The sequence below is a fragment of the Macrosteles quadrilineatus genome, unplaced genomic scaffold (genome assembly GCF_028750875.1).
Source record: "Macrosteles quadrilineatus isolate MER2022 unplaced genomic scaffold, UCM_ALF_1.0 Scaffold_4__1_contigs__length_99947679, whole genome shotgun sequence".
NCBI classification, from domain to species: domain Eukaryota; kingdom Metazoa; phylum Arthropoda; class Insecta; order Hemiptera; family Cicadellidae; genus Macrosteles; species Macrosteles quadrilineatus.
The window spans coordinates 46,649,720-46,676,093 of record NW_026542597.1 but is presented as its reverse complement, the minus strand read 5'-3'; the positions used below and the strand labels follow the sequence as shown (position 1 = coordinate 46,676,093).

At 34.7% G+C, this 26,374-nt stretch overlaps 1 protein-coding gene across 1 annotated transcript in view; it reads left to right on the top strand.

Moving 5' to 3' along the window:
- The first annotated feature begins 373 nt into the window (after positions 1 to 373).
- LOC128991605 (toll-like receptor 6) overlaps positions 374 to 26,374 on the top strand; it is a 70,574-nt gene continuing 44,573 nt past the window's right edge. The window contains exon 1 of the mRNA XM_054414628.1: positions 374 to 4,644. Within this exon, the coding sequence (XP_054270603.1) occupies positions 794 to 4,624 (3,831 nt within the window). The 5' untranslated portion in view covers positions 374 to 793 and the 3' untranslated portion in view covers positions 4,625 to 4,644. The remainder of the gene's footprint in view (positions 4,645 to 26,374) is intronic.

Below are 26,374 nucleotides of genomic sequence, written 5' to 3'. Positions count from 1 at the left end.
AATCATTTCCCTGCGCCGTGTGCCTTTGATGTCTAATATCCAATAAGTTAGAATTAAATCTGCGTCTGGGGATATAAGCTGTAGAAAATTAATAAATCACAACTGCCAAAACTATCTTCCTTTGAGCCAGACGAAATGAAAATAAAAAGACTAGCTCCCCCATCTAAATCAACCCCTCCAGCATAAAAAGGGCGCACGAGGGGTGAGCCGGACAAGTTATGAGCGGGAGGTTCATAGTCGGTTTGACCGAGGGAGGAAGTGCTCGGGTGTGTTCGGCAATTGTCGGATAGACTCGGCGGTCGGCGCGGGCAGGGTTGCGAGATGTAGGCAGTGTCGTCAGTCTGTCGGGTCAGTCGGTACCGCGCCGCGGAGCTTGGTAGTGCTAACTCGCCCTGCCCTGTCTAGTTCAGTGATGGTTCGCCAATGTTCGACAACAGTGATCAGTGATACCATGATAGTGCAACTGTGTCGTCTTCCTCCACGGATCACATACAGCAACACATGATTATTACGTCAACAGGATCACAGCATTTGCCAAACGAGATTTTCAACACTACTTAAATTTTGGCCTACAATTATGATTAGGATTTTTAAGCTCGGAAATGTATGAAAATGAAGACTGAAACGTTTGTTCATTTACGGTAATTTTTCTCAATAGTTCACTCCTTAAAATAAAAATCTGTGATTTTGGTGTTTTTACAATGTAGACTGGCTGACGTGTACTGGAAATAATTAGGATTAATAACTAAGTATCAATTACTCACTGTTACATATTTCTAATTGCGATACTAATATGGCTCGTTACTGTTGCTTTTTATTAATGACGCTTTACTGGACGGGGAGAACCGTAATTTCAACGGAGGAGCCGACGGTTCCGCCCCTGCGGTACGACGCCCCGGACGACTGTCAGTGGTGGGTGCGGGACGCAGCCGGTAGTAATGACGAGGTAGCTCTGTACTGCAAACTGAGAACAATAAACAGCGAGTTCGATACGACAAACTTTAGTGTAATTCCCTCTGAGCATACTACCTCCTTGAAAATTGAATGTAACGAAAGCATGTTATCTAGAAGTTCCTTAGACGATAGCAGTTTCGCACATTTAACGAGACTTAGGGAATTGGTTTTAGAAAATTGCAAACTAGCAAAATGGCCATCGGGAGTGTTAGTGGGGCTGAGGGACCTCCGTAACCTCACGCTAAAGACTCGGAACACGGACTGGCCGACCATGACCCTGGAGATAGCATCCGATAGCTTCTCGCCCGTCCGTCAATTGGAGAGGCTCGATTTGAGTTCTAACAATATATGGTCCTTCCCAGAAAACGTGTTTTGTCCGATGACCAATCTAGTGACCCTAAACGTCAGTCGCAACCGCCTTCAGGACGTGAGTGACCTCGGGTTCAGAGAGAAGACACCTCCACCTCAACCTCTCATCAGCACCCAGGACGACGTCGTGGACCCCGAGACCGAGGGCAAACCTCCGTCCTCTCCATGCTCCATGGACATCCAAGTCTTAGACACCTCTTGGAACCACTTCGTGCTGATGCCGGTCAACGGGTTCAGCGCTCTACGCCGCCTCAGGGAACTCTACATCCACGACAACGAAATTTCGATGGTATCTGACCGTGCCCTCGCGGGACTCAAGGTGCTACAAATATTTGATTTATCTAATAACAAAGTGGTGGCTCTGCCGTCCGAGCTGTTTCGTGATTGTGCCGACGTCGTTAAAGAGATTTATCTACAAAACAATTCCATAAGTGTTCTCTCCCCCGGACTGTTTGCCGACTTGAACCAGTTATTAGCTCTGGATCTCTCGCGGAACCAGCTTACCAGCGCGTGGATCAATAGCGGGACGTTTTCAGGACTGATAAGACTAGTACTGCTTAATTTGTCGCACAATAGAATAACAAAATTAGACCCCACTTTGTTTCACGATTTATACACGTTACAAATCTTAAACCTCGAACATAACCTCTTAGAAACCGTCCCTCCAGACACTTTTACACCCATGAACAATCTACATACTTTAGTTTTATCTTACAATAAAATAACCTACCTCGATGCTTATGCTCTCAACGGTCTCTATGTTATGAGTCTAATATCCTTAGATAATAACGTATTAGAAGACATTCATCCAGACGCGTTTCGTAACTGTACAGGATTACAAGACCTAAATTTGAGCGGAAACCAATTAAAAACTGTACCTCTGGCATTAAAGGATCTGCGAATTTTGAGAACAGTCGATTTGGGTGAGAATAAAATTACTTCCTTGGACGAACCGGGCTTCCACGGAATGACCAATCTGTACGGCCTCAGATTAATAGGAAATCACCTCACTAACATCAGTAAAGACGTGTTTTCCGATTTACCCTCCCTACAAATCTTGAATTTAGCGAGGAATAAAATTAGCAAAGTGGAAACCGGAGCTTTCGATGTGAACGCTAATCTCCAGGCGATCCGTCTAGACGCCAACCTCCTGACAGATATTAATGGTCTTTTTACGGAAGTTTCAAGTTTGTTGTGGCTTAACATTTCCGATAATCGTTTAGAATGGTTCGACTACGCCCTCTTTCCTCGAGGATTACAGTGGCTAGATTTACATAAAAACTTTGTCTCAGAATTGGGAAACCACTATTCCTTAGAGGCAGAGTTAAAAATACAAACTCTAGATGCCAGCTTCAATAAACTAAATAAAGTGACGGCGGCATCGATCCCGAACAGTGTGGAATTGTTGTTCCTGAATGACAATTTAATAACGGACGTCGAGGCTCACTCTTTTGTCAAAAAGGTGAATTTAACTCGAGTCGATCTATATGCAAATCAAATAGTGGGGATGAACCTGAGCGCATTACTGCTGTCGCCTGTGAGTCCGGATAGGCCGTTACCGGAGTTTTATATTGGGGGAAATCCTTTCCAATGCGACTGCGGAATGGAATGGCTACAACGAATCAATACGTTGGACCATAGGACGCACCCAAGAGTAATGGACTTGGAGAGTATTTATTGTAAACTACTGTATAACAGAGACAGAATGTACGTGCCACTAATTGAAGCTGAACCTTCCCAGTTTTTATGTGCATACAAAACACACTGTTTCGCCCTGTGTACATGTTGTGACTTTGATGCCTGCGATTGCGAAATGATTTGTCCAACGAACTGTACGTGCTACTTTGACGGCTCATGGTCTGCCAACATTGTAGACTGTGCCGGTGCGGGGTATACCCAGATGCCGAGTAGGATACCAATGGACGCAACCGAGGTGTACATAGACGGAAATAACTTCGGAGAGTTAACCAGCCACTCCTTCTTGGGTAGGAAAAATTTAAAAGTGCTTTATGCTAACAACTCTAACATAGCCGCAATATACAACCACACTTTTAGTGGACTAAAGAGACTCACTGTACTACATTTGGAAAACAATCACATACGAGAACTCTTGGGATTCGAGTTGAGTAGTCTGGAAAATCTGAGAGAGGTGTACCTCCAAGGCAATAAAATACATTATATAGACAATAGGACATTTATCGGATTACAGCAGCTCGAAGTTCTGCGTCTCGACGGCAATAGACTTACAAAGTTCGCAGTGTGGCAATTCTCCGCGAATCCTTACCTCGTAGAAATAGGGCTGGCTGGAAATCAATGGTCGTGCGATTGCAAATATCTCCAAGACTTTAAATCCTGGTTTAACGACAATTTCGCCAAGGTCGTCGATGTTGACAAAATTATATGCGTCATAAACAACAGAACCAATGCAGTAGGACCACCAATTAAGGACTTGAATGGTACTTACTGCGCCGCCTACATCAGTGGGTCTAGAGGAATCGTAGGGCGGTACGTGATAAACGACTACATTCCATTTTTGTTCCTGACATTCTGCGCCTTCGTCGCATCTATAGTTTTAGTGTGCGGTTTATTTTTTTACAGAAGAGAACTTCGCGTTTGGGTATACTCGAGGTGCGGTTTGCGTATGTGTTACAAATCAACGGCGTTCGACGAAGAACAAGACCGTGACAGACTGTTTGATGCGTACGTGAGTTACAGCGTGAAGGACGACGCCTACGTCACACAAATGTTAGCTCCGGGACTAGAGGCCGGAGATCCTTCCTTCAGACTGTGCTTACACTACAGAGACTTCAACGTGAGTGCGTACGTCGCCGACACGATCATAGAGGCCGTAGAGTCTTCCAGGAGGACTATAGTAGTGTTATCCAAAAACTTTTTAAATTCGGAGTGGTGCAGATTTGAGTTCAAATCGGCGCTGCACGAGGTGCTAAAAGATCGTCGACGAAGGATGATCATTATATTGTTAGGTGATATCCCCCAGAGAGACCTTGACCCGGACTTGAGGTTGTATCTCAAGACGAGCACGTGTATAGAGTGGGGAGACAGACTGTTCTGGCAGAAGCTGAGGTTCGCGATGCCTGACGTCAGGAAGACCTCCAGGTCCACATCCAGGAGGTTACCAAGGCCTCCGCCCCCGCTATACGAGCACAGCGCTTCACTGCCGCCTCCGCCACAGCCACCCCCAGGCAAGCTGCTGCCTCCGTTTCTCCACCATCCCTCCAACCTCCAGGTCGCATCTCACCGCGACTCCACGAGACGACTGGCACATCCACTGTGGGCGTAGCGGATACTCTACCACCCTAGGTCAGTGCAGATTTTATTACCAATCTATACTAATATTGTTATTGACTTTAATAACGACAACTAAGTAAGTGCCTTAAAAAAAAAAAAAAATTATAGAAATTAATTACTGTACTTAATTAATTTTAATTCCTATGGTTTTATATTTTTTACACTGGTATAGCATCGAAAAGCCTTTGGTGTATGTTGCAATAAAAGGTTGATCAGTAGCTAGACAAATAGTTCATTACAGTACAATAATTTAATATTTTGACAAATATGCTATACTCTAAAAATGAACCCCATTATACGCTTTTGAGATGCCTGATTTAAACATTACATTAAGCCATTTCACTTAGTTAAAAAAAGTGAAATGCTACAAAAATATAAATGTAAAATTCTTTTAAATCTGTGAAAAAGCCTACGTCTTATTATCTTATTAGGCCTAATGCTAAACAATTTCCATTGTAAAACTACTTTTTGCCATACATTTAACCGTAAAACATTTCCGAAATTAGCAAAGTTTAACAAAACTCATAAATTCAGATAACTGCTGTCAAATTATCTCTAAAAAGCGAATGTCTCATAAAGAGCATACGTTTTATCGCATCCCATAAACTGTTGCAATCTGATAAATGGCACAATCAGTACATAAAACACGGAATAATGTCACATTTCGGTATCACAAACATAAATATAAGGTTCCACTGGGAAAGTGAAGTCCCTGATATTATTACTGATATCAGAAACAATATATTGCCCATTGTATGAACTAATCCCTGTGGGACAGTTTGTTCACAAGTTGGGTACGTTTAATCCCCTGTACAGATGTTACTCATATCCAGTTAATTGTACACGACAACTTTGTCTAATCCGTTTTACATTTTTAAACAGAATCCCTTTCAATTTTCTGATAAAAATGTTCTTTGAGTAAAAAGAATATCTATTATAAGCAGCTTTGTAAACGCGGTTATCTATACCTTTTTAATGAACTTCTTTGTTAGGTTTCCTTTATTTCTTGTATGCTATATTTACCTTATTATTTGATAACCTACGGGTTTGTAATAGTGTTTTATCCAAAACATGAGTAGAATATAGTAAACTAGTAGAATAAGTAGAATAGTTTTATTAAAATACATTTTGATTAATACTTTATGTTGCCAGATATTACAATACTTTTGTGTTCCCTCTTACAATTAAAATGAATGAGGCTAACAGTACGAATATCTGTTACGAAATTCCCAAGCACAATCAGCATTTAAATTGTAAAAACGACGCGTTTCATTATGGTAATCATTGTGAATTTCCCGCTAATACCACAATGCTAATCACCAAACGAGTTATGATTCTGATTCACACTATCCTTCCTGATTATACTCGCAATTAACATTAGGCAGGTTAATAACTTAATATCTTTTTAGAAATTGTTTTTAAATGAGCATTGTAAATTTTCATTATTTTTCCACTATAAATTTGTTTGGCAGACAAAGATATTTTCATGTATGTTTTAACTTTAACACTGTAATTGATTTGTATCAAAATAGTTTAAGAATGCACGAAGATGCCATGTTTTTTGTTTATTTTTACAGTTGGTAATGCTTCATTTTAATAACTACTGATTTAACGTTTGAAATGTGTATACCGGTATGTAGTATTTTTTATTCAATCTTATTAAGTGGAAAAGTTTATACTAAAATATAAGTCAAAAGCAATATAAATTGCCATACCTAGCAAAGTGTTGTTTCTTTTTTCATAACTTTTTAAAAGGCATTAAAAAAGTTACTTTTCAGTCAATAAATGATTTTTAACACGTTTTCCTTTAATCATTAAGTTACAAATCGATTTATGTGGTTAAACATATTACATCAAATCGTGTAAGTTAATCATCGTACATCATCGTGATTATTTAAAACTGTACAATTAAATGGTAATGTTTTAAATGACATTGACGATCATAAGATAGCGTTGTTTACGGTTTGCCACATTGGTCTACAGTCTGTGGTTTTACCTAATTTAATTGCATGTTCATCGCACCCCAATTAGAAATATGCTAAATACAAAAGTTCCTATGTTACTGTGACGTGTCTCCGATTTATTTCTACAATTTCGTCACACTAATAAAATGCATAACATTGTGCAACAACCATCTTGGTATAGTAAAAACTTTTTTATGTACTTCATGTACTTTTGTGTACCTAGGATTCACCAATATTGGTAATAATATGATTATCGTAAGTTTTACTAGAAAAAGTATGTAATTATTCTACCTTTACATGAAATGAACAAGAATAAGCCTCATGCAACCTTCAGCGTTTTGCGATTCTAATTTCAGTCTTGATTAGTAGTAACATCGACCATGAAACCGATCATTTTCCAAGAAAGTAACTTATCATTATAAAGTTAGAATATATTCGCCAAAGATGATAGCATATTACAGACAAGACACAGCCAAGCTGTATGCGATGTCTCCTATTTCACAAGGCGGTGTTGCGGTACAACCAGATGTGGGCCTGTTATTGATTTTCACCGCTTTGGTTAGTCTCCACGTCCCTATATTTACATTTTTACATTTATATATAAGTCATGTAAAATACACTAGAGGGTATTACTTTGTATTTACTAATGTATATCTTTGGAGTATTAATTTTATAACTTGTTTTGTTAGGTTGTTTCCCAACCTGGATCGAAAATGTTATTTTCAGGGTTTACAGGTTGAGTATTGAAATTGTTTCACGGATGTGTTGAAAAGATAAGGCTGCCATAATCATACTCGAGATAATTACATGTATATCTTTAAAATAATATCCTTCACTTTTTCACTCGTTTGTGGTATACGTTAAGTTCTTTTCAATCCATACGTCATATAAAATAGTACTTGAAATTTGTCAAATGCAGTTAAAATATTAAAAAACCTAATCATTTCCACTAAAAAGGTCAATAGTTAAAAAATATTATAAGGTTTAATAAAGCCCGTATTTTAAGAGACAAATTAAACTTTAACAATAAAATGTTATAATTTACGTTGCGTAAGTTTGTTCATCTATTAGGTAATAGTGAAATACCACTTAGGTTATGAGAAATTACTTAGAGCGTACAAAAGTGTCCAGAAAATCTTTCACTTGAGCGGTACTAGTTGATTGGCCTATTGACGCTGCAGCACAAGTGGTGAGGCTAAGGGTGGGTACTCGAGTAGGCAGCGAAATCCGGCGAGGTCGTCCTTTAAACTTTACAGTCATTGTTGGATTTCACAAGTAATTACGAGGAGACCTTCTTATACTTGCAATTTAATTTGTTCATCTTCTGTCCTAAATGTAATTTAGATCGTGTAACACGGTTCTTATAAAGTTTTAATCGCTAAATACGGTCTTAAAATTGAGTACAGTATTATAAACAGCTTTAATCCAAGGGTGGGCTGTAAAAATACAAATATTTTAAATAAACTACATTAGTTTGCAGCACTTTAATACTAATTATTCTATAATAAGCCTTTAATTAAAACTATAGTATGATTTTGGGATTGGAAACCTGCAATTTAGAGATAGAGCTCGCCTGAGACCATCTCTTTTCTGTAAAAATGGCTGATTGACTTATAGTAAAAGAAGAGTTAACCCCTCTATAAAAGGGGGTTGTAACAAACAGTATTTTGTATGTTACATTATAAATTAGCTAAACGTTTACCAATCTATTTGTTTAAAATCACGCCTTTTCATAACCATAAATTACATGAACCTTATCGTGGTTATGTTTTGTTAAGTAAAGGAAACACTGTTTATGAAAACCAATGGACTGTATTAATTGACTGCAACATATACATTTTCTAATTAATTAAATCAAAACATAACCCTTTCAACAGCAAAAGAAGTTAGTTGCGTTTCATTTTCTACCACAAGTGTAACCAATATTATATTCCATCGAGTAAAGTAGGTCATGTTGTTCCAAATAATCAGACAGATATAGTGCGATTGTTGTCTTTCTTTGAGTTCGCTGGCGTGAATGATTGGTTTATTGATTTCCTGTCACCGACGCTGTAGTTGCACTCTGCGTAATTATTTTTGGGCGTATGTTGTTTAGAAATATCATTCCACAATTGGGTCGTTTTCTGTTGTTTTGGTCCGAGTAAAATGTGAACATCAGTATTAAATACAGTCATTGTCTGTATGATATACAGGCAATGATACAGTATAAACGTTATGTCAATTGTAATTTAATTATTATATTGCTCATGATATTCAATGTTATTGGACAAATAACGAGAAATGTGTTTTTGGTTTTTCTGGTGTGGATATCTGTTTTGAATATTTTGTGATATACAGCGATTTCTTTGAATATATTTACTACTTTCAAAATTATTTTGTTTTGTAAATAATTTACAGTTCATAGAAATTCAATTATTTATTCCATAAGAAATATATTTTACCTGACAATACTTTTAACTAATTCAGTTCAAATATTTTAATAAAATAGACTACTTTAATAGCAATGAAGAAAACAGTACACCCTTTTATAGACTCTTGATCTATTTGAATTAATTATTACATTTAAATATCAACTAAGACGTTTGTTGCTAAATAATATATTCTACGTACAACCTTTGACTATAACCTAATCAAGAACACATTGTTTGGAGAAAACAGAAAACAGTAGAATCCTGAAGATATGCAAATTCTTATCGCATCATTTTAGAAATCTTCTTTGTTGATTTCTTGTGCAAATATGTAATGGTGGCAAAGGTGTAAAAGGTACAGAGGTGTAAAAGAATAAATGTTACACATATACAAAATACAAAGAACTGTAATTACAAGCAGTACCTAACACTTACTAACAATTGTCAAGGTTATCCTTCTGCTTGGTTGGCAACATAAACAAATATTTCTTCTCTTTAACAAATTAAATGCAGTTGAGTACTAAAATAGGAAAACCAAAAATAAAATAAAACATTTACGCACCTTATGATTGTTTAGCCACAACATCCATCTCTTAAATAAACAGCAGCACTAAATAGTTATAACACAAGAAAAAACAAACAAACTTTATGAAAACACGTTATATAAATCCATCAACTGTAAGAGTTTTAGCTCCGGATGGAAAAACAAGAGCATAAGAGAAAGTAAAATATTTGTCCATTTACTAAATCAACAGAATACAGAAGAGAAGAGGTGGAAGGAGGTGGGATATGATGTGTTATAGTAAACAATCGTAGTGATGGAACGCCGTCGTTTTCTATGTCAGTGTTGTATGCTTTGTTCATTGATTCGCCGTCAACTGCCATTCTCAGAGTTTCTCAATAAATGTCTGATTTAACTTATCACAGCTGTTGACTGCAAACATTGAAGAAACCATTAAGTTTTAAAGTTACAGTTTTGTTTTATAAGATATATTATGATTGTGTATCGCTTTAAATGATTCGACGAAAGTTTATCTAAGAGAATGATTATCGATATGCCCTTAACATTTGGTTATGAAATGGATTATTTTTTGGCTTACGGAAATAAATGTTTTGATCATTATTATTCTAATTGATTCTTCAAAGATACCTATATGAAACTCTTAAAGTGATTTTTAGAGAACCTTTTGCTACGCTAATTTATATTAGGCCTACAAACATTATGCTTTACAAATTTTACTTTTATAACAACCTACTTATAAAACCTACGTGATGGCAAAATTCGTCTTGTAGGTTAGATACGATAACGTTTGTTTTCACCTATGCAGGTGATGCGTTTAATGTTGTTGATATAAAAAATAATCAGCTCAATTTATTGTAATACTTATTTTTATTACTTGGTTATAAATCAATGTACAGTATAGATTATAGCATTTAAAAACCAAAGCTTATGTTCACAAGTTTAATCATTAGCACTGTCTGTTCTTTGCCTAAATGGTCATTATGACTATGACATGTGATATTTTTTTTTACGGCTAGCTTTAATTAAAAAATATTGATCTTACAGGTTACTAAATCGTAAGGTTCTATTCTTTTAAAATTCAAGCAACTACCCTTAGTTAAGTAACACAATTGACCTAACAATCCCCTACTTGGGTATAGCGTACACACCTGGCTTTTAGAAATAGGGCAAGTCTGAGTAACAATAGACCTCATACAATGAACAACAATGCCTCTTGTGCAAAGCTGGTCTGCATTCTAAAATTTATAACTTTTGTATTGGACTTTTTCGTCTAATAACCAAAATTTTGGCCATAACTCTGTTTTAATTTCAATAACAAGTACCGGTATTTGAAATTTTACAGTAAGAGGTCTTAAAAGTGTTCGGAATATCCGGGAATATCCAATGGGTAGACCTAATATACTGTAAACATTAAATTTGAAATACATTATTAAATATGTTAGAGAATATTACATGCAATAACTTTGTATCATTTCAGACCACAAAAGAGCTATTTTTATTCAAAAACTAAAATAAGCTTCAGGCTCTTTTTTAATTCTTGAGAGAAAGAAGGATTCAAAATTTAATGAGCATTAAACTTTGGAGGCGGTAAAATCAAACGAAACCCTACAGTTGCTTAATTTAACCCAGGCTCCTTTCAGAACGACTTTAATTATTTAGGAATTACATCGACAAACCTAGAGCGTCAGATTTTAACTTTGTAAGGAAAATCTTTGATAAGTAAATTTAATGGTGTATTCCTACTCGTTTCCAAATAAGTCGTGGAAGAGTTTTTATCGTGTAGTGGTAGGTATTGATATTTTCTTATTGTTTATAGCGATAGTATGTTTAAGAGAATTTTATATTTGTACAAATGCATAATATTTTACTACTATACTGTGATAATATCAATACGACGCCAGCCAAAGCTGGTTTAAAGTCATATCGGCACGTCATATTAACTAACGACCTGGACAATTATGCCATTAAAACTAATGGCCAGCAATATGAGCTTTCCCGATGTTATTTGTTATTAATATCACGTAAGTATAACCTACTTTTCCACTACACCGAAGTGTCATATCAATACAACTTGTTTATATCATTAAAGTAATTGGCATAGAATATGTTTTTAGTTTATTTTGTTGGATGAAATAACCCTTAATTTTTTTATCCTTAGGCTATTAGTTGAGGGATTTTTTATGAAATGTTTTCTGTCCTCTGTTAAATATTTTTTAGCTTTATAGGAAGGTGAAACTGTAGCTGAATGTGGGGTTCTAAACTATGAAATTGTCGCAGACTGAAATTAATTGGCTAATTAGTTGTTTATGGAAGAATACCATTATGACCCAACCAACCCCTCCGAATATATTTACATAATATTTTGCGCAGTGCATTTAGACTGCATTTCCAAATCAAACCAAAGTTAAAACATAAGTCATTTTTAAGAGTATTATTGAAAATAGTTCCAACAACAACAAAAATGCCGAGCCTTTAAAAGCAAATCTTTCGAAAATGGTTTCTTTTATTGTTATACGCATTATCTGTATCTAAACTGCCTGATAACTTTAGGTACAGAAACTATTACTTAAGTGTTTTGTAAAACCTCTCCAGTCACATATTAACGACTTAATTATCACCGGTACCTAGAACTTGAATGGGTTTACTGAATTGTCCTATATACGGTACTCTGAAAATTCTGTAATCATTTACGAAAAACTAATCTTCAAACCCATCAGATTCAACACAATACTATAAAACAATGACTTATTTTTGCAAAACGAATATTTTAACAAAACAGCGTGATGCTGCAAAACGTGAGTTTCAGACATTGTTACTAATTTCACACTCCGGTTCCAGTGTCATTAAAATTTTAAGAGAACTGCTCCGGAGCGACCGTATCTAGAAAGCAAAGGCACTTTAATAATGCAAGGATTAACCAGATTTCACCTTTGTAATTTGCAAAGAATATTTAAGTTAATCTTAAAACTAATGATTTATTTCAACATCAGTGTAAATTACTTGGGTTGTTTCTTGTGTCCGTAGTACTTGTATAACTTTTTTTGATAGACAGCTGTTGTATTTTATTTTGTTAAATTATCCTTTATATTTTGAGCCTTAAGATCTATATCTGTCGTTGCTAGCGATTTTAATCATTTTTTATTTTAGCGCAGAATTTGCCAATTGGGTGTGTTGTTAGCTTTTTGGTTAGCTTCTTGGGCATCGATGCTGGAGGGACGAGTTCAATTCCCGGCTCTTCCCCAAAACTTTATTCTCACGTTCAACTCTTGTAAAATGCCACTGGTGCTGTAGCAACTGGAAATAGCATATTTATTTATTTTAACTTTTAACTTGCCTTTCTTCAGAGTTATATTGACAACAAAACACCTACCGCTACGTATAATAATCGTATCAAAATGTGGATTTTTCCATATACAAATCATAAATTATCTTTTAAACTTAAGACAAGTAATTACACTTGGGGTGAAACTTATACGGACAAATATTATAGAAACAAATATACAATCTGAAGACAGAAAAATCTGGTGTTCAGGGTTTTGTTGCAAAACTAATTCTAAAGCTACAGTGAACAACTACCCGTAATATTATGTGTTTTTATTTTGGTTCGGTTCGTAAGTCACTGAATTCAAGTTATTCGGGACGTTGTTTGAGAATGTAAATATTGTAAGAGCCCATCACCGAAGTTGGCTGCTCTCTTCACTCGTAATAGTTTATCTGCACATACAAATAAAAATACCTTTTATGGGCTAAAAGGAATCCTACTTTTAAATACGAGCATAAATTAATCAACACGATGAATTTGTTTGCTTACTTTCATTTAATAATTTTGCTAAGTTTAAAGTGTATCAAAATTATGGTAAACATTTATATATATAGAGCTCATTTGTCACTATTAATTATATAGTTATAACTCCGCACGGTTGCTATTTTAACGGTTTATCGTCGTTGCGAATCATATGAAATTTGTATTTTTAAAAGAAACAACTGATATGATACAAATAAATCCAAGAACCCAAAGTCTGTAGTTCTGCGGCAGATGCATTTCTGTGGCCTCAATTGTTTATCCGATATAAATCAGGGGAAATAAAATCCAGGTCTGGATTTTTATAAGCAAGATATTTTAAACCTTGATGTTTCGGTCTTTTTATAGTTGTCCAGAAAGAACAATACTTTCTGAATGTCGGTTCATTTAACATTATATCCTTCATAAAGTTCGTTCCTTCTGACAAATTTTATTTTGCTTTATACCCACTACTATATACCCTCTGAAGGTACTTTTTATAACTAAAGTAAACAACACTTGAATACCAACTACTTAAATGGATATTTTTTAAAGCTTGAAAAAGCCATTAGGTAATCTTTTTTGACAAATCATATTTAATATTTCAAATATGAAAATACATAATATAAATAATTTAGTGAGTTGGTGGCTCAGTCGGTAGCGTCGCGGACTTCGGGCCCAAGGCAGTGATGTCATGGGTTCGGATCCTGGTCACTGCCGATAACATTTTTTCAGTACAGTTCACCTTTGTACTGTACCGGCTCACTCCTTGCTTTGCTGTAAACGATCCACGCACAGGCGCTTAGTCTATGTGGACGGGCAAATGCAAGGTTAAAAGAGGCCACCAACCTCTTAAAAAATTAAAAAAAAACCTTCCATAACCTTGAGTGTATTCATATAAATCAAGTTTTGTTAAGAAAGAAGCAAAATTATTTCATCAATCTTTAATCAGACAACAGAAAATATAATTTGTACATTTTTCTCAGAATGTCTTTACGGTTGAAATGAAGTTTTTGTTTACGATCATACAGATGGATTCCTTTTCATTTAGATCATAAAGGCTTAGGGACGATAAAATCTGTAGAAGATTTGTATAGTATCTCGTACGTAAAATGCATTGCGTGTAAAAGAACCAAGCCAACCAAAATAAAAGAAAACAAATACATAAGGCAACTTAAAATACTCTAACTAATAATTTTTACTAAATTTACAATTATATTAATAGGCAACAGTTTTATATGAGCTTAAAAGTTGTACAAAAAGTTTACACAACTACAAGGAGATCTATCAAAAATCTCAATAGATAGCCACACAAAGAAATTAAAGTCAATTTCACTCAACCTCAGATAATAATAGATATCGAGGGCAGCCGTAGCAATTATTCCACCCTACCGAGTCACTGTTGCTTTAATTTAGAAATGGTTTTAATTTAAGTTTTAAAGTTAATAACTGTAAAACTCTAACCACTACCACCACACCTCTTTTGGGGCTGGCTCCCCATTATGATTAAAACAGTGCTATATTTGTGGCGTAATAGGGGTGGTTTTGATATTATGTGGTGCCTACCGACAAATGTAATGTTCATTTCATCGTGATGCATACTGTGGTAACCGCAACTTGATCCTGTATTATTGCTAGCTTTGGTTACTCTCACTGCAATTTTCATGATTAAAATGTAGATTTTTTTTAATTTGGTGGCTTTTAATGTTTTGAAAAATATTCTACTTGCTGAGATTATTATGGTACTATAATTATTATGTGGTAAATTTACGAATATATGTAATAATTACTCATACCTATTTAATTTTACGTAATAATCTGTGTTATATTTTCATGCTTATGGTAATAAATTAAGTCATATTACTAGGCCTATTCTCATACCTACTTTTAAAAGACTCTTTGCATGACGGTAGTCCTAGCATGGAGCCGTATTGCACAATACTTAAGACTAGGCCTAGAGGGTTGCCTCATTATAACATGACTGAAAGTAATTGTTCAACCCAGGACTTGGGTTCGAATCCTCGTGTTGTACAACTTACTAGGCTCTACCAGCTTGCTGCTGACTCAGAAGACATACAAAGTATAATTGTATAATAGATATTTAGTCTGCAAATGCACACTATAAATGCTTAACTATAATATGCTTATAATAAGCACTATAATATGCTTATAAATGCAAATGCTTAACACAATTGAAACCATATGCTTAAAAATACAGCTTTTATAAATCAAATCAAATCAAATCAATCTTTATTTGCAACAAATAATGGAGCACCATTACATATACAAAATAAAAAATTCTCACATGGGCTTTTGTCTGTGCGTGATAAGACTTCATCACTGGCTGCTTAATCTTTATACTATTTACACACACAAAAAAAAAGTGTACACTTCTCAGTCTAATACAATTTAAATACATATTTTAGCCGAGGCGAGAGTAGGAAATGGATTGGAGGCTGCGGGTTTGGACAGTAATCAATTGACTCAGTTTCTTTTGTCAGTAAATGTTAAATATTATATAAATATTAGGCATATAATAAAAAAAAACCTAATGGTATAAACTGCTGAAATTTCCCTGCCCCTTTGTCCCGCCCAGCAAAGTACTAACTGCATGTTGTCATAATAAGCCTTTTTAGATTATCAATTTGTCTAACAATACTTCCAATGAGTTCCAAATTAGACTCTCATACTAAATAACCATATTTAGTAACGTAAGTGTGTTAATGTAGTTTTTTAAATGGGTGGTTTGCTGGTGTTCTACCAGCGTCTCTTGCGAGAACCCATTTCCTCCATTACCATTTCCTGTTATGAATATAATCTCAAATTCAACGACAGTCGAGGAGTCTATAAAGAAACATCTTCAAGCATATTAAGTTTATACCTACCGATCGTTTCATAAACCTTTTTTTCATAAACCTTTGCAAACAACGACAAAGGGGCCACTTTTACCAGGCTTCAAAACAGACCTTTAAGGGTTTGTTTGTTATGTTCTGATCAAAAGGCCTCTGATGTGGTAGCACTCAAAGATATCAAGTAGCACAAAGCAATGTTGGTCTCATCACTAGCAGTGTGTTGTAGCCATAAGGTTCAATTATGTCATTATTATTTCTCACAGCTCAAGATTAGTGAATTGAAGTAGCTTTAATCAACATTAAACTCTTAAATTATTTATTTATCCATAAAAAAACTTATTTTCTTTTTCAAAATGCTTTTTCATCATCTAACACCTTTAAAAGGGTATTTGAGTTGTTCGTATGCTTGGCATTTATTTATTACCTTACTGATCACTCAATCCATACATTTTGCAGATACCATACCGTTAACTTATCTTAATTTAGTTAGTAGTCTATGTTTCAAGAAAACATTACCTGATTACTCAACAGCCATGATCATAACCGTAACACAATGGAACACATTTGTAAAGCAGGAAGCGTCTTATACAGTCTGGGCTTGACTGTAATGTCAACTGCAATCTGCGGGTTATACACCGAGTGTTTGTCTTAAGCAATGAGACCGTTTATTTTTATGTTTGTCTGGATTTTAGTGGTTGGAAGTCTTAAGTACAAAAGCAATTCTGTCCGTAAAATGTTCCATTATTTGTGGTGGTAATTTTTTTTTTAACTATAGTATAAAATAATTAATTGATTTTATTATTTTTTCTGACAAACATTCATAAGTCATTCTATCTTCAGGAAATAAAAATTATTGACTTTGGAAAATGTTTGGGTTATAAATAGAATTTAAGGTAGCCTACAATTTTGATTTTCGAATGAGAAAAAAATGTGCCTGGGCCATTTTAAGGTTAGAGCACCATTATTTTTAATAACATGCAACCATAAGATAATCCTCTTTTTTCAAATTTACGAAGTAAAACACGTATAAAAACTTATTTTTCTACAATGATTTGTTACATTACACAAAAAATACTTTATATTACTGCCAAAACATATATGAAACCTTTTGACATTTCACAAGTAATTTGTGAGTAATTTGTTACAACGTTTATAATGAAATTGCACTACATAAGATCATACTAAAACATTAGTTTTTGTCCTTACCTCGCACACTTTAACATATTACGTACCAAATGTATCTCTCATATTAATAAAATAATGATGTAAAGACTATAATGATCAACTATGGGAAAAGTCAGCAATAATACTGTGAGTGAGAAATTCACCATCGCCGACAACTAACTTTAAACAATAAAGTTGATGATAACAAACTTTTTAATAAAAGTAATGCAAACGAGTATTCAACTTAACACTGTACATTAACATTTTGATACCGATAAAAACGTTCTCTCGTAGTAAGGAAACTCGATAAAACAATAAAGTATAATGGACTAAAGGTATTATCGAGACCAGGTGGGCTTGCAACATTGATGCTCAGCACCAGTTGTGGTCGACAGAGTTTATGTTGTATGAATATTCTACCTTCTGCTGACGGACAGTGAAATACACTCAGCAGAATCGTATCAACCTGTTTGTGTGCATCAGCAACTTAGGATCCCTCACACACATATAAATTACAAGGACCAAATGGAACTTGAGGGTTGTTTAGTCGAAGTTAAAAAGCTATGAGGTTCTGAGAATACACCTACATGACTGATACACTTGAACTGCTGAACATGGTTTAGTTATATTAAGGTCAATAGTAAAGTATTTTATGGTGTAGGCCTAGTTCACCTTTATGAATATGTATTTTTGAATAGTTTATCCATTTTCTGAACATCTGTAGCTTGCAGTACCTATTGAACAGAAAAGCCTCCTCACCTAAAAGACATCATTGAAAGTTTTATATACTGATAGACCTAGGCTCCACCCACAGCTTAACTAAAGCTCTGAACTTCCGGGCCATGGTATCATAGCTTAAAAATCTTGTCCACAATGCAGACGAACCGCAATCTAGCAGTTTTGGAAGTGCGAGGATCTAGCTTATAAAGTTAATAAGTTGTTAAGTATGTTATGGTGTATTGTATAATTAAAGCTCATAAGCTAAAGTACAACTCTTTAAAGTTCTTCCGACCCAAATACAATCAGTATGTTACTACAAGTTTAAACGTTTTGTGAAACCTAATTCCAATGTTCATTTATAGACCAGTCAGTAGAGGTTCAAATAGGGTGGTCAAATTGCAAACGGTGGGGTAGTAAATTTTATTTTTGGAACTTGTATATATGGGTATCAGGAAGCAAATGCCAAAAATGGTAGCACCAAATATGTCGGGGCAACTTTTGGCAGGCTAAAAACCTTAAAATATGGGGGTTTTATGGGATAAAAATGGATTATTCCCATTTTTGACCCTAAAAACACAAAATTTTATAATTTCTCTCCAAACCATTTTGTAGAGCTTAAAAAGAGGAATAATTTTGTGTATTGAAGGGGTGTGGTAAGCCCAACGGCTACGGAGGTAATTAAAAACAATTTAAATTTAAAATTCCCATGTTATTCTTATGGAGAATAAATAAACTGTTTTAGTTTGTTTGTTTATTTATATAATTAAACCAAATTTGGAAATTGTGTTTATTCAATACTCAGCTACATTGCACATACATTGCAATAAAAAACACATTTAATATCTTCCCTGTAGCAGAAAACCTAAGTACTCAGTAAAATTAATATAAATAATTAAATAGGAAATAAATCTGACAATTTTTAGGGCATATTTAATTAGAAATTTATCCAGGAAAATGGAAATTCATTTAGTCTGCAGGTTTGCTGCGGCGAGGGTATTTTGTTGTTTTTCCATTTTTTATCAGTAAGTATGCACAGTAGTGCGTTCTAGTATGGTTCTAGCAAAAAAGTTACTAAGTAACAAATTTAAAACCCATAAAAAACTTACAGAAGTCGTCCAAGTCTGCATAGTGCTGTCTGACGGTACTCATGAGTTAAATTGTTTTTACAGTACAAATTCACATCCTGGTGAGTCACACTTTATTAAGAAGCATTAAATAATAATCATACAACATTGGTCGTATTTAAACATTTATTTAACAAATTTATTATTTAAATAAATTGTTTTTAAGCTATTGCAATGACCTCATATTTCCTTTTCAAAGGGTCGTTTATCCTCACTCTTTTGGATGGCCCTGGTTTCTCTTCGTACAATTGTGGAGGTTACATGAATGTCTCACACTGGTCTCGTTCTCCACATTCCAATATTAGGCATGAATTGTCTTCATCGTCGTTAGCTATAGCTAGAATGACATGTTGGCACTGTTGGCTACAACAGTGCTTGCAGATCGAAGAGCATTTCAGACCAGCTTTGCGACAAGAGCACGCTCAAGCACAACCCTTCTTGCAAGCGCAGGAAATGGTTTTTAGCAGTGACAAGGAGGCCACATCTCTGTTTTTGTATTGAACTAGCTCTTTATTAGTGCGACCTACCCCAACTCTTCCGGGTTGATGTTGTTTCCCAAGCCCCGTCTGTATTTTATGAAAACACCGGTATGAGTGATGGCGTTTTTTCACTGCTTGTGGAAATTTAGAATATCGTAGCTCGTCCAGTTTTTCGTTAATGTAATTACCAGCGTAGAGAGTCGATAAAAAAACTCGCTCACCGGCATCAGCAATCTCATCGTGGCTTGTAAATGGGTCAAGGAATCTTAGACATATGTCTTTTAGGTCTTTTGTAGGAGTATCTCCAGTGAAGGTGTGGATGAAAAGAATGATTTCTTGGTCACACTTAAATGATGTTGTGTTGAGTAGTACGCGTCAGCTGCACTCCCTCTTTCAGGCTTGAGAAAAAAACAAGTTGATGTGAGGGTGGTCAAGCCATGTCATCAGAACTAGGATGTCTACATCCTCTCCAACATTTGCTACATTTTGTGCTCTTTAGTCTTTGAGATGGCTGTGTTGACTATTAGCAGGTCAGCATCTTCTATGGCCTGCTTACATTCGATTTTACAATCTTCAAAGGGTTTCATCAGAACTTCAATAAGAAGATTTATGTTTTGTTCGTTGCCCAAAAACTTCTCCTGAGCGACTTGATTGATAGTGTTTACATCAAAGATCACATCTGAGGATTGGTAAACTCTCATCCTCCGCAATCGCTTGGTTCTTTTGGTACCACTCTGAGCAGGGTACCCGTCAAATACAACAGTTACGTTTGTGTATCCAAAGTAGTGTCTTTTTATAAAAGAGGAGTACATATTAGCAATTGTAGCGAAAAAAGCATTGCGAGGCCAAACCACTATATGAAGCAAATAGCCTCCATCAATAACAGCAAAATACTGCTGTCCTTGGCTAACATTGGAGGGGAGAGAGGTAAATGCTGCATACAACGAAGACTTGGTTCCTTTTCTCATAGTCCCTTCTGCAAAGATTGACATGGGGAAGGGAGCGATTTCTTAGGTAAAAAAGAGACGTGGCCCCTTGTCACTGCTAAAAACCATTTCCTGCGCTTGCAAGAAGGGTTGTGCTGGAGCGTGCTCTTGTCGCAAAGCTGGTTGAAATCCTCTTCGATCTGCAAGCACTGTTGTGGCCAACAGTGCGAATGTGTCATGCCAGCTATAATTGACGACGATGAAGATAATTCATACCTTATATTGGAATGTGGAGAACGAGACCTATGTGAGACTTTCATGCAACCTCCACAATTAATTGTCCGAAGACAAACCAGGACCATCCAAAAGAGTGAGGATTAACGACCCTTTGAAAAGGAAAGTATGAGGTTATTGCAACTTCTTAAAAGAGGATTTATGTAAATAGTAAATTTGTTAAATAAACTTTTAAATACATCGACCAATTTTGCATGATTAATGCCAAGAGGTTTATTTAATCATACACTTAATGTATGAATTATTGCGGGTTTGATGCCTCTTAAAAAAAGTGTGACTCACCACGATGTGCATTTGTACTGTAAAAACAATGTAACTCATGAGTAGGCTACCGTCAGACGCCACTATGAACGACTTGGACGACTTCTGTAGGTTTTTTTATGGGTTTTTAATTTGTTAATTAATAACCTTTTTGCTAGAACGCACTACTGTGCATACTTACTTATAATAAAATGGAAAAAACAAAATACCCTCGCCACAGCAAACCTGCAGATTGAGTGAATTTCTATTTACCTGGCTGAATTTCTAGTTAAATATGCCCTAAAAATTGTCAGATTCATTTCCTCTTTAATTTACATTAATTTTAGTGAGTACTTAGGTTTGCTGCTACAGGGAAGATATTAAACGTGTTTTTTTATTGCAATGCCAATAGCTTAGTATTGAATAAACACAATTTCCAAATTTGGAAATTGGAAATTACATAAATAAATAGACAAACTACAACTGTTTATTTATTCTCCATAAGAATAACATGGGAATTTTAAATTACATTTTTTTTATTACCTCCGTAACCGTTGGGCTTACCACACCCCTTCAATACACAAAATTATTCCTCTTTTTAAGCTCTACAAAATGGTTTGGAGAGAAATTGTAAAATTTTTGTGTTTTTAGGGTCAAAAATGGGAATAATCCATTTTTATCCCATAAAACATCCATATTTTAAGGTTTTTAGCCTGCCAAAAGTTGCCCCGACATATTTGGTGCTACCATTTTTGATATTTACTTCCTAGAACACATATATACAAGTTGCAAAAATAATATTTACTACCCCACCGTTTGCAACAATCAACTCCTTTACTGACTGGTCTATTAGCTAATAAATAATTGAACTGGTTCAGTGGTACAATGATAATAGATTCTACCTTTATACTATAAAGTACATTTGGAACAAATACAAAATGTTAATACTCTTTTTAGTTTTACCCTTAAAACAAAAGGATTACCCACATTTATTACGCACATTATGTATGGGTAGAGATTAAGGAAAAAAAGTAGCACATTGCATTATTTTTCTACGATATTCTGTTACTAAGAAATTCAGCTCTAAATTCAGTACCTTATATTAATGTTGCTGTTGATATTTAAAACCATAATTATTTCTCGGTACAGCGTTCGTTTCTTACATACATTCATCGTTGTAACTACCCTTCTTGGAAACAGTAAAACAATAAAATGTCTTAAATCTGCGCTTTCTACACGTAAATGGTTGCAGTGGTTGGTAATGTATAACCATCAGCGCTAATGTTTTCACATTACTCGTCTACAACCATTACGTGGTATCAGTTTGAGTCTGGCATAGAAGAATAAATACTCATAGGAGAGATAATATACTCATAATACGAGTTATTAAATCATTTTTTTCGACTTGTTCCATGATTGAATCATGTGTTAGCAGGTAAAGCTTGGCGATTTGTATGGTTGATATTATTTTCAAAAGCGTAGAATGACAATAGTTTACCCGGTTTTGAATTCATATATGCCATGTGCATTGTTTAATTTAGTTTAGTTTATGAAATTCGAAAACATTGTCCTACACGAGTAGCGATATAGCTTGTAATGATGACAATAGAAGTGTCAGGTAGACCATTCTTTGGCTGATAGGTTGTTAGCTCCCACTAGGCATATCCATTAAAATATTACGATAATAAATTAAACTTATAAAAATACTCTTGTAAGTAAAGATTTTTTGAATTTCTTTAGTAGTCATGATAGCAAAGTAATTTGTTAAATTTTAACCTTTAATGAAGTCTCCTTATGCGTCTTTAGAGGTTTTTCCCCATGATGCTAGTCACGAGCCTGAAATTGTTTTTCGCATTACTTCAGGCTAGACCAAAACCAAAGTGTGTTTAAACGCCCAAACGTTAAAGGTCCAAAGCTGCGTAGCTTGTAGCAATGTATCCGACGCTATACGCTACACGTATCCGACGCTAGAGAGCTGTGGGACCAACTATAATCAGTTATTTTTTATATATAAAAAAACCCCATTTTTTAACGCAAGTAGTACTATTGAGGTGTTAGTGTATCAGTGGTTCACTTGAAATAAAGTATTTTCATTTTTAAACTGACCACAAATTTACTATGAAAATTGAAGCTTTAATTTGTGGTATGTAGGCCTATTTATAGATAAATGCTGTGAATTTGAGAAAATTTAAAATGACCTGCGTAAACTGAGAATTTAAAACGTTGCTACGAATTCAATGATTACAAAAAAGCTACATTACCGTAAGTTTTGGGTTAAATTACAATGTAGAACTCGTAACAACCCAGAACCAACGTTTTAGGGACACAAGTGGCCTGTATGTTTGACGGATTATCCCCTTGTCCATTGTAAATTCAATTACATTAGGGGCAGCATTAAATAGCTCTGGAACAACTTACTACTCGACTCGTCTATATTATCTACAGTCGGTGTGTGTATTAGATCTATGGCTTAGTATACTATTGACACATAAAGTAACAGAAATACATTAAATGTGTCACAAATTAACGAAATTAGAGGGATTTATCAAATAACATCAGTTTTTAAGATGGAGGTTTAGTAATAATACGTTGCACGTATGAGTATTAAAGTAATTCATTGACACTATACAAATAATAGTACAATTTATTTGTGCTATAATAATATGATTTCACAAGTTGATTCATTATGCTAATATTGATTGTTATTTTGGCAGTTTCTAATTAAAAAATAATTATGACTAATATCGTAGTCAGTAATTTTTAAGTAAATTTTTTTGTCTATGCCACTTTTGTCGCGTATATCAATTGCAGTAAATAACAAGACATCGATAGCTTCAAAAGGTGTGACGTGGTCATGTAGACCTATGAGATCTCCCCATTTCCAGACGATCTGACGATGATGAGGGAATCACCAACGGCGATGAAAATTCTGATACTTTACACTTAGGTATTTTAATTGATTTTCGAAACACATACACTACAACTCTAAGCCTTGTTGATATTATTTATTTACCCGTAATTTCATAATCACGTTACTGTAAATCTCTAAATAAAATAACATTAAATAAGACGTCATAAATGACGGATAAATTATCATGCAAGTAAATAAGTTTGTCTTAATATTCACGATTGTAATAAGTCTGGTCACAAACATATTTCTCGCAAAAAACTCAATCTGAAATTTTTATAAATTCAACAATGAAATATTCAACGTATTATGTGAAACCAGTTTCCGCGGTCTAGGGTAAGTGTTCTCAGAGATGCATGAATCATATGAAATGTTCATTACATCTGTCGGAGGCACCACACAATATACACCCCCCCCCCCCCCACCCAGCATCATACAACAGTGTGCCACAAATATCGCACTGGTTTAATACCATTGTTGTTGGAGGTTATACTCGTTTTCCACAGACCTGTTATAACGTAGATTCCATGTTAACTGCATCATTGCAATAATAGTTTCTGTGAAGGTGCTTAGTTTGTTTACAAAGCTGTATCTTTTAACAAATGGATGTATTTGGTTTGAAAGTGTGTGTTTTTTGCGTATTTCTAAATAAAGTGTGATTGCACATAATGTAAAAGCTCACCTCGACTCAAATGGGTGCATTAAAGATATTATAAATCACTGTTCAAGCATGTTGTTTATGCCTTACTAGTATATTTCCTTAGAGTAGTCGAGGCCAACACATTGATTTAATGATATTATCATCAATATTCTATTAATCTATCCAATGTTATTTTTAATTGTTATATTCATACTTATATTCACATAACATAGAGACAATTTCTAATGTTAGAATGTATTTTCTACACATCCAAATTATAAATTGAAAATCTAAATGTATACATAACCATTGCTCTCGTTCTTGTTTGGTGATGTATTATTATTTTAACTAAAACTCTAAAATCATTTAATAAAATTAGTTGTAAAGAAATCATTAAAAAGACTGGACTGTTTTTTGTTCTCTTATTGGATAAAATGTTAAAATCACTTCACTTTATATTCTACGTTTATAACTCATCCACAATAAAATGAACCTAATCAATTTATTATAAAAGATTTTCCATAGGTCTATTTAAAAATTGAATCACGTTTCATATTTATTTAAGCTGCGTATTTAAACTCAAATTATATAAATAAAGGATGGGTTTAGAATAAAGTGGAATGCCTTGTGTAGCTTTTTAACTTACTAAGACCAGTTTTCTCACCAGCCAAATAATCAAAGACAAAATAGTCCAATTCCAAGCTTCTGGTCTAATCTATACTATAAATTCTGCATTAAATCAGTTCAAACCTTTTAAGCACTCTACAGACCTGGACAGGGTTAGCGGGATGACTTAAGTATTTAATAAAAAAAAAACTCTAATTTAAGATGGTATACGTAATTTTAAATACTACAAATTTCAATCATACTCTACAACTTTATTCATTATCTATAAAATTGTGCAGTAAAAAGGGCATTAAACCCTTGTGGCCGCTATTTGCGTAGTTGTAACCACTGAATGTAACGAGCGAAGCCACGAAGCATTTATGCGTCTGTTCGATGCAATACGCTGAAATGAATTGTAAATTGCATCCATCAATTTGGCCCTGCACTACCAAAAGCTGTCTCTAACTCTGATTAAATGGTAATCGTGCCACCAACCCCATATGGGGCGGGGCCAGTCTGGTTTTAATTTTACAGTTAGTAACCTCGATTTAATATGATTAGATGGGGTGCATGATTTAAGGGTTGGGAGTTAATAGATGTTTGGTTATGTGATAAGTGTAACTGAACATACAAGTATTTATTTGTGTGATAAATTAGCATGATAAATCCGCGAAATGGAATGAAACACATGGCTCTCCAGCAAAAATAAGGCTGTTAGTTTGAACTCATGAAAATATCAATAAAAACAAATAAAAAAATAAGTAAATCCTAATTTCCGTAAAAATCCACTTAATGCATAAGATAAAAAAAAAACCTTTCATGCTCATCTTAACACAAGGCCGCGGTGTTGGTGTGTGGCAACGTCTAGCCAATTGCCATGGTAATAACAGAAATAAATGTAAACATTTCCAATACTGTCCATTATAAAGAAGTGCAACAGCTGTTTCGGTTTGACTTTTTTCTTGCTGTGGTCTTGTTTTCGAGGGGGCTATGGTAATATCAAAGACAGAATCACCGCAATTAAAAAATTAAAATAATAACTGTACCACTTGGTCTAAGAAAATAAGTCATCTAATGACATAAGTAACGTGTCGATATCAAAATAAATTGACC